Raw genomic sequence first — 10,148 nt, forward strand, 5'->3', positions numbered from 1 at the left:
GTAGCAATGTAATTTTTGTATTTTAATATAAGATGCCAATTAATATGGGGTTAGATTACATGTGGGGTTGTTTAGTGGCAAATGGCATTCACTAATAATAGCTTAAGTCCATTATTGACTAATGACTCTCACTATTGACAGATGGTCATCCTTCACGATTCTACAAGTGATCTCTTTGTTATTTATAACTTACTAATACTAATACATAGTTAGCCATGAGTATTATATCAAACGAATCACTTTAATTTCTAAGTCAATTAAAAGAAAATATTTAAAAAAAAAACTAATAATGTAAGTAAAAGAGATTTAAGTCTTATATTTTATGGGTGTCTATAATTTATGAGTAAATAGTTATTAAGTTTTTGTAATATTCAATAATTAATTCTAACTTTTGAAAGTAAGTAATCTCTATATAATAATTAAAATTACTAGATATTTGATTCTTATTTGGTGATAAACATGTGCTAGCACATAAGATCTTTTATGTTAGGCATTATTAAGTAATCACGTGATGTTTGTTACTTATTGATAATTTATTGTCATAATTTTTTTATGTGAGTGTCACTTGTGATTTGATAATAGTTATCGATCGTAGCTGGTACTTATATATTTTTTAATAATTTTTATATGTTTATATTTTATGATTAAATTTATCGAATAAAATTATTTAAAGAAATATTATTTTGAAATAAAAAAAATTCTTTGCAAATATATATTTTGAATCAGTATTTGTTATAGAATCAACTATGACCTAACAAAAAGATTGATATCTCAAACATTTGAAATCAAATGTCATCATATTGATTCATGAAGAAGCCGTCTTTCCTTATCATATATACATATATATATACACTCATTTTTGCCTTCGCAAATAAGAGAAGAAAAACAGCACATCATGCATGTATGCATGAGTCTTTGGAAACATCCTTACGCGTAAAACTAAAGAATGTGTTCATGGCCAAAATGATTATGCAGAAGATATTCATGGCTCTTTGGTGCTAATTATAGTGCAAGTACAGTTGGCATCATTATGAATTTTTGTGATTCTTACATACATACATATCCACCATTCTCTCTTCTCTCCCACTTGATCCTCACCATTCAAAACCATTACCAATCTGATTCTTCCATCCAACGGATCAAATCAATCACACGCTTTTCCTCCACCTGCTTTTACAGTGGACGCTGACACATGGGACCATTCCTCTACATGTTGACCTATCCACGTGCGCAAGTTGTAAAAGAATTTTGAAAATTTATAGTTGAGTACAAGCAACCTAACCCCACTACCCACTTGTTCTTATTCAAACCAATGGCGGCAAGGGTATTTCTGTAATTATATTCAAGTCTTATGGTTTTTTCGTCTTTTTAACTAACAACAAGACAACACTGCGATTACCTTAACCAATAGAAAAAGAGAAACATAATAAAAAGTCCATCTCTAATTCGTCCAACATCTTACCTGTCCGCACCTGATAGCTCCCTCATGCCGGCCAGTGACACGTGGCAGACACCCTTTGGCGACAAGATTCGTCCGGAAAATCATAAAATATTGAGTTTTGATTTTTTTTTTTTTTTTTTTACTTCCTATTTTTTAATAACACAAAAACATATAAGCCACCACCTTCACCATAAACTAGTAAATACAGCTTATATTTTTATTATTATGATCAAAAGTTTGATGCGCATTGAGCACCGGAGCTCCGGCGTGGTAGATGGCCGGAGACGAGTCAGGTACGAGTCTGTACCAGAACTTGGCAGATCGGTGCCTGAGTCTAGAGAAGAGTTATGTGCAACTCAGGGAGCAGCTTGATGAGCTGGTGCAGGAGAAGAGGAACGGGAGTACCGGGGTGTCAGTGACATCAGATTCCGTTGACATGTCGTCAGATGCCGTCGGAGGAGTGGTTCCCGGACATTTCTCCGCCGGAAACCCGTACCGGAGCGTGTTGGAGTCCATGGGACATGCTGTTTATGTCTGCGGAGCTTCTTCTGGAGAGATTATATACTGGTAAGTGTAAATATATAATCGATAAATGGACATTTTACGCTCATATGATTATTCATTGGTTCTTTATATGTCTTTGCCCTGGTCTGACATGTTTGAGGTTTCCTGAGTTCTTTTGAGTTTGTTATGTGGGTATTTTGATTATTTTGAGGAGACCATTGATTATGAAATTAGTTCCAGTGATATATAATTCTTCATGTTTTTGGGAAAAAGAAAAGTTAAAACTTGTGAAAGGAAAATTCTTAGAACTGAGAGGTGGAAGATAAGGCAAGTGAATTGGTTTGACTTTGAACTTAACCCGACAATTCCTCGTGCTAAGTAAGGTTGATTTTGATATGTGAACTACCAAGCCTGTAACCCATAATGTCAAAAAGGTGTTTGATGAAAGGCTCTCTCAAAAAGAGATGGTGCTTTAGTGTTTAATGTTTATAATAGTATCTGATTTTTTTTTTCAAAAAGATGCTTTTATTATAATTAGCTTTATTTGGAGTTTCATTTATAGCAAATTATCCCACAATCCAGGTGTGGTGAATGCCACTTTCACTTAATTAACATCCAAACCGTAAAACAGAATATGGTATACAGAGTGAAGCAAGTAACCTTATTGATGCAGCAAAGTTCTAGTATAGAAAAGGGATATGTGTAGTGAGTTTTAGGTCTCAAGAATATTTGTACGGTTGTATTTCTTTAGCTTCTTTGCTCTGCTCCTATGTTGGTCAAGCGAAAGACCTAATCACTTCAAGCTACCATTTGTTTTTGGAATGGAAAATATTAGTTAATATTGTACAAGTTGAGTCCAAACAAACCGAAAACTTTAGCTTGGCTTACTCCTTTCATTTGGCAACTCGTATGCTCAAGGTGACCTGTGGCGCTGCCAGTACAGATCTTCTGATCTGATAAGAGTTGGAAATTGTTTTCTAACCGTGTCAAACAACTTTTTGAAATCATTAAACTTTTCTCTTGACACCACATTATTTCCACATTGAACAACAATTAAATCACTTACCTACCAACCACTTGGATGTATATTTCATGATCGTGAATCCGGGCTAACCAACCAAGCATGAAGTTGTCACTTGCTAAGTATACACTAAAGAATGATGAGTATTCTTTGCCCTGTTTAGGGAAAATGTGGAACCATTTACCTTTTTATTCCTTATTGTTTTACATGTCTCAAATTACCAATTAAACTCCTGTTAATTAATTACCTTCGAAGCTCCTATAGTTAATAAATCTAGATTACATTATCACACAGCATCCAATTCAGTTGTTGGCTTAGGTTTTCTGAGAAGCCTGATTAGTCCGTTTTATCATAGTAGCAGCCTTCTATACCCTTGAAGATTAGGTGGTTACATGATGACATCTGCATAAAATTTAAAGGCTGTTTTCTTCCAGCATGAAACAAAAAATTTTAGTCATTTCTTCCAGCATTAGACTTGAACTTGTAACTTTGATGTTGGAAGAGTAATCAGAAATGGCCTGCAGTATTCTTAAAACAAGGAAGCAAATCATTTTTCATGGGTAAAACCCACATTATCTTGGAAGATAATTGAACATAATTTTGTATTATGATTAGGCTATGTTTGCAACCAATGAACTATGTTTTCTGGAATTTATTTGAAAATGTGTACTCAGTTCAAGTTCGAGAGAATGAAGATTCATGCATGAACAAATATCAAGTAGAAGAACTGAAATACATTTTGAATTCTATAGAGTTGAATTTCTATTCTCGCAGCCTTGAATTTCAATCTCTCATTCTTTAACTAAGAATACGTTTTTAAATGAATTCGACAAAAGTAATTCATTTGTTCCAAAAATACCCTTAGATGTTCAGTCTCACTTGTCAGACTTCTGTTTGAAGTTGAAGCTTATCATTTGGATCAACGTCCTGCTTCCACACATTGAAGCTCATGTCCACATGCTGACAACCATAAGAAAGCATTTCGATTTAATCCTGACCTGTGTGATTAGCATAGCATCACGCATTGTTATGTAAATGGTTATCTATATGAAAGTAGGTCTTCACTAAATCTTTCTTGTAGAGTTTCCATTGGATTTTGCTTTATGAGAAGAAAGTTTTTCTATCCCAGGAACCGCTCTGCTGAAAATCTATATGGATGGAAGACCCATGAGGTCCTTGGTTGCCATGCGGCTGATCTCCTTGTAGCTGAAGAATACCATACCCCTCTAAAGGAAATCATGGAGGGGTTGAACTCAGGGCAATCGTGGTCAGGCCAGTTCCCTCTAAAGAAGAGATCAGGTCAAATATTTATGGCAATAATGACAAAAAGCCCTTTGTATGAGGATGGTGAGCTTGCTGGTGTTATCACTGTCTCAAGTGATGCAGCAATATTTAATAGATTACATTTGCAAAACTTAAGACCATCTCAGGATCATGGTAAAGCACGAGGATTAAACTTGAAAAAGATTCAGTGGAATCCTCCACGACCACAGATTGCATCCATGCCACAGATAGCAGCGTCTGTTTCCAATCTGGTGCTTATGTATTACAGTCTTATCAGATTTTCCTTTTCTTTTTTTTTTCTTTACTTCTAATTTATGTTTTCATTTGTGCTCTAGTTTGTGATTTTTTTTTTCTGTACATCAACATAAACAGGCATCAAAGTTTCTATCAAATAGACATGGAGATGACAACTGTAGTGCAAATGCAAGTACGAGGAACAGAGACAATAGTGGAACACAGGCTGAAGATTTTAAATTAGAGAAGCCTTGTGCTCTAGTAAGTTTATTTTCCCCAGGTCATACTGAACTTTATGTTGCATAACTAAAGTGATGAGGAGACATCTAAATTAGTTTTCGGTTAGTCCATGAGGTGAAAATCTTAATCTTGTTTTCAACACCAACATTTTAAGTTTATTTTTAACGTTTTCACATATGGTCTCTTATTTCGACGTCTGGTTGGGTTAATTGTAGGCAACAAAGGTCTTGGAAAAATTGCACATCTGGGGAACTGGCACCTGTGAAAATGAAGATGAAGAAAGCGTTAGACAAAATGGCGCAAGTGATATGCCAAGCCATAAAGAAGTGATTAGTGAAGTTAATTCTTCTAGAGGTCCACAAGCATCAACTGTAGACCACTGTATCACGGGCACTAGAAACAGGAGACAACACCAGCAAAAATCAAATTCTTCAGCTGACAAGACACCTTTCAATCTAAAAGAACAAAGAATTAGACAAGATATTGATGAGAATCCCGTTGTAGTCTCTCCAAGGGAGTGTAGTAGTGAACACTCTGCCCCATCCAGGCCAGAAAATTCTATGCCAGGATCAGGCTGCTATGTGGATTCGAATGAGTTGGAATCTTCAGGGGTGGAAGATGAAGAGCATAAACGATCAGATGGTAAACAGTTTCCTAGTTTAGGGGAGGGTACTGGGACCCAAGGAAGTTCATCAAGCAAGGGGGATAATGATTCAAACTCTCTGACAGACTGTGAGATTCACTGGGAAGACCTACAGTTGGGAGAGGAGATTGGCCAAGGTAAGCAGTGTTAATTTGTAACGTGCGATTTGAATTGTTTGTCTTGTCTCTGTACATGGAGATTTGGGCGAGGAAGAAATATGTTGATTAGAACTATGTTCTGCAAAACACACTGAGCAAACATAAAAAGTGAGAATGCCAAAATTAAACTTTTCCTTCATATTCAAAAGAAAGAAGGAAATGATGTCAATAATGTCATACCCAGTACTTTCTGGAACAAGGCTGGTCTAACTGGCATCATCTAGAAACTTATATAATAATGGCAGACTACTCAAACTTCTATGAAAAGAATTGATCTCAATATTGTGAAATTAGGAATAGACAAAAGTACATGGTTTGAACATGTAATATGAAGAAAATATTTTTCTTTTTTTTCCCTTGCAGGTTCATATGCTGTTGTTTACCATGGAATTTGGAATGGATCTGTAAGTATATGAAACTCAAACTCTAAGTATTTGTTTCTTTTTGGTGAAAAAATCAGTGGATCAACCTCAAAACAATTGTTTGTAAACCAGGATGTTGCTGTTAAGGCTTATTTTGGGAGTGACTATATTGAAGGAACTTTGGAAGACTACAAAAAGGAGGTATCAAGATTTCTCTTCTAATTTGCAGTTGATATTTCTTTTTATTTGTGAGAGAAAGCATCTTATCCTGGATCTTTCTCATGCTCTTCAGATTGATATAATGAAAAAATTGAGACATCCAAATGTACTGCTGTTCATGGGAGCAGTATACTCTCAGGAACGGCTTGCCATAGTCACAGAATACCTACCAAGGTGAGAGCAAGTACTATTTTCTACAGGATTGTTGACTGACACGGGCAAAAACTATCTAAAGTTAGTTGCAACGTCACCCTGTGTGGTGTATACACCAGCTTCAATTTATTACTTGTTGAGTTGATTGACCAAGTGAAGTGATTAAGCATGACCAAAACCTAGATTCCTCTCAGATATCAGCTCTTATTAAGTAGCTATCCATGCATAGTGTCTGTTTTGGCAAGATGGAAATCATATATAACTTATCTTATAGTTATTTTTGTTGTTTATGATCAGGGGAAGCCTGTTCAAGACACTACACAAGAATAACCAGGCATTAGACATGAGACGCCGCCTAAGGATGGCTCTTGATGTTGTATGTATTCTACTTCTACCAAAGAGTAAGGTTAGATTGTTGAGCTTAGAGGAAAATCACATTCATTTTTTTTCATGCAGGCGAGAGGAATGAATTATTTACATCGCAGAAATCCACCAATAGTACACAGAGATTTAAAATCATCTAACCTACTTGTTGACAGAAACTGGAATGTAAAGGTACTGTGCATTTGAGGTAATGCCTTTAAACAATTGATCAAGTTGAGCACTTGCAATTTGCTTAAGCAGTTCATTATTCTTTCCCAGGTTGGAGACTTTGGTTTGTCAAGGTGGAAAAATGCAACATTCTTAACTACTAAATCTGGGAGAGGAACGGTAATAATTCCTTTTTTTTTTCTCTCTTCTGGTCAAACATTGTTGCAATCGACAAGTTTCATCATTTTTCGCATATGAAGTTGCTTAACATTTTTGTTCTTGATCTGCAGCCGCAGTGGATGGCTCCTGAAGTTCTTAGGAATGAACCTTCTAATGAGAAGTAATATCTGGAAACTCAGTTTATATTTCTTATTTCTCAAGGATTTACTTTAAAACCCTAATTAACAACATAAAAAACATATGTATTTTTCCACATTATCATCATATGAAAACAAGAATTCTGATAGTCCCTCTAATTATCATTAAATTAAATTAGATTTTGTTTTTTTTTTTCTTATTTCTTCTCTTGTTTTTTGTTTTTAGTCATAACTACATGATCTTTGCAACTCTTGCATCTAAGCAGGTCTGATGTGTTCAGTTTTGGTGTCATCTTGTGGGAATTAGTCACGGTTTCCATTCCATGGAGCAACCTAAATTCTTTACAGGTAAAAATCTGTCCTTTACTAACATGTAAGATAATATCTCTAGCATTTTACCTCTCTTCTTAAGACTTATTTGTTTGTTCCCTCTGAAAGGTTGTTGGCGTTGTGGGCTTTATGGACAGAAGATTAGACCTGCCAGAAGGCCTCGATCCTCGACTAGCATCAATCATCCGAGATTGTTGGAAAAGGTAATAAAGATTCTAATTTTCTTTCTTCAAAAATTTGCAAGCTTTACAACTTGTTAGCCAACAGAGACTAATCCCTTTTTCCTTTGAAAAACAAACAGCAACCCAGATCAACGACCATCATTTGAAGACATAATTCAAAGAATGTCATGTTTTTTCCAGAAAGTTACTGTCCCATCTGGTCACTTAAGTTCCAAGCCTTAAATTTCCAATACCATGATCAATAGCTTCTTGTTTCTTCCATAGTTTAGACATTTTCAGAAGACCATATATAGGAGGCAACCAATTTAGCACTCCAACCCTTTTTTTCACTGGCTTCTTTTTCCCCTCCAAGGAAGCAAAATGGAGGGACTTGCAGTTTTTGTGCCAAACTTGAATGAGGAAATCCTTATAACCAATGAGGTTTTTTAAACAAGGGTGAACCCAAAATCATAGTATAGTCAAGCAAATAGGAGAAGGATGTATATTAATCATATATACTACGGTTATGCTTATTTTGAATTGTTTTGTCACTAAAATCTATCATCTGTATATATTAATTAGCACAAAGTATATCTCTGTCTCCTATAATTTGGTTTACTTGCAGGTTTATTCTTTTTAAATTTTTTTGAGATAATTCGATATTGTATGGTTTAATTTATTTAACTTCTACAAAATTATTAGTTTTTCCCAAGGATATTTACACTCGTCTGGATTTCTAAACAAAAACATATTGATAATTAAGGCTAATATTCTGTAGTAAGGAAATAGTAGATAGTGTATATATATATATATACACATACATATACCATGATATAAAAATAATCTTTTATATCAGTACCTATATATGCGATGGTATACAGTTACATATATTCTTCATATCAAAGCTATTTATCATGGTACAAAACCTGCATCATGTATATAATACATGTAACATAATACAAATAAATTATACTTTACAAATAAAATAGCATTAATAAATTTTGTTTAATTAATTAAAATATAATTAATTTGAACTAGTCATAAAAAATAGGCTTCTTGAGTCGGTTACGCCAATTAATTATAATTTGACAAACTACTTTGATTTTTTCAATTATTTTATTAATATTTTCACTATTTCATTATTTCGAGAATTTATTAATTTTCTTAATGGTTTTATTGTTTCTATTACTTTTAATTTTTTTAAAAATTTATTTTATTATTAAATTTCAAATTTTTATCAAATTCATTATCAATTGTCAATGAGTCATAAGCCCATGACTAAATACTTGATAATGATTTATCTCAAAATATACTTTTTTTTTTTTTTCTTTCAATATCATTTCCGATAAGTAAACTTTTGCATGAATAATATATTAGACTCCATATATCTATCAACACAAATATAATTTGTTAACTTAATCATATTGATCAAACTATAATTTTTTTAAATCAATGAACACTTTTAAGAAAGGAAATTTATCCTTAATCGTATATGACATATACATATATGTTCACACAACAATGACAAGGGTAGATAGATATTTCATTAACATTCAACCAGCTTTATGAACTTCAAACTATGTTCAATTAACTATCTTTACATGATATAAGAATGTATACAGATTAGTAGCATTAAAACATGAAATAATATTCCCAAAGTAACTATGACCATCCTAAGTCTAAGGACTAACTACATCACTATTATTATGAATATTCTATGCAAGGGATCTATACAAAGTAGCTCAATGGATTCATTACCTTATAAACATCTATACACTTACTTTTGTATAAACCATATAAGTGATTAACATGACATATCGCATCAGCATGGTATACACAAATTAGTCCAATGATGCCAATGGTAGCATGTATTCTTACCATCTCTCGTGGTAAAAAGAGTGATAATATATTAGTCCCAATCAAATTGCATTCTTAAGCATAAGACACTACATAAGTTCCCAATATAACCTCATCTCTTAGGCATTTTGTTAATTTGAAAGAGAGTTACTTGCAATTCCCAAGTCGTCATGTATCTCAATAATCAAGTTTTTACAAAAAAAACCTGATGAATGAATATAGAAAAGAAATATTCTTTTTGTTATGTAGACTATTTTGAGATTTTATGTTATCTATATTATCTCTTACCACCACTACTAACTTAATCACGAGAATATTTATACTAGAGATATATCTAGGATGCCATTTTGCCTAATATATTTTACAAGTTAAAAAAATTAAATATTTTTGCACCAACATCTATGAATAGCAAACTAAAAATATTATCAATAATATAAAGATCATCAAAATAGAAAGTTTAAAAGTAAAAGTTTTAAAAACATTATTAAAGAAAAAAGTAAATCCAAATATTAAAAAAGAAGTAAATCAATGTATTGAAGAGAAAACAAATTAGGGTATTAAAGAATAAATAAATCAGAATTTTAAAGAGGAAGAAAATCAGGGTATAAGGATAAATTATACCATCTATAATTAATTATAATCAGTTATCTATTTATTCCTATCATACAAAACCTGTATATATATATATGATAT

The 10,148-nt window shown here is 33.1% G+C and overlaps 1 protein-coding gene across 2 annotated transcripts; it reads left to right on the plus strand.

Annotated features, from left to right (window-relative positions):
- Positions 1-1,609: 1,609 nt before the first annotated feature.
- Positions 1,610-8,366, plus strand: LOC110812800 (PAS domain-containing protein tyrosine kinase family protein). 2 transcript variants are annotated; one of them, XM_022039651.2, is made up of 14 exons: positions 1,613-2,008; positions 4,096-4,501; positions 4,623-4,745; positions 4,940-5,504; positions 5,889-5,929; positions 6,020-6,088; positions 6,180-6,280; positions 6,557-6,635; positions 6,716-6,814; positions 6,902-6,970; positions 7,081-7,130; positions 7,374-7,455; positions 7,546-7,640; positions 7,739-8,366. In XM_022039651.2, the coding sequence occupies exons 1-14, from the start codon at positions 1,716-1,718 to the stop codon at positions 7,839-7,841; spliced, it is 2,175 nt and encodes a 724-aa protein (XP_021895343.1). In that variant the 5' UTR covers positions 1,613-1,715; the 3' UTR covers positions 7,842-8,366. The 2 variants fall into 2 exon arrangements, with proteins under 2 accessions (XP_088073856.1, XP_021895343.1); XM_088217730.1 differs by lacking the exon at positions 7,739-8,366 and having other exon boundaries at positions 1,610-2,008; positions 7,546-7,644.
- Positions 8,367-10,148: the final 1,782 nt, after the last annotated feature.

The sequence above is a fragment of the Carica papaya genome, chromosome 4, assembly GCF_054855325.1.
Source record: "Carica papaya isolate Zhongbai chromosome 4, ASM5485532v1, whole genome shotgun sequence".
Taxonomy (NCBI): Eukaryota; Viridiplantae; Streptophyta; class Magnoliopsida; order Brassicales; family Caricaceae; genus Carica; species Carica papaya.

Coding starts and splice junctions, on each gene's coding strand:
- LOC110812800 (XM_022039651.2), top strand. CDS start 1,716: ATGGCCGGAGACGAGTCAGGTACGAGTCTGTACCAGAACTTGGCAGAT. Junction 6,636..6,715: donor TAAGGATGGCTCTTGATGTT/GTATGTATTCTA, acceptor TTTTTCATGCAG/GCGAGAGGAATGAATTATTT. Junction 7,131..7,373: donor AATGAACCTTCTAATGAGAA/GTAATATCTGGA, acceptor GCATCTAAGCAG/GTCTGATGTGTTCAGTTTTG.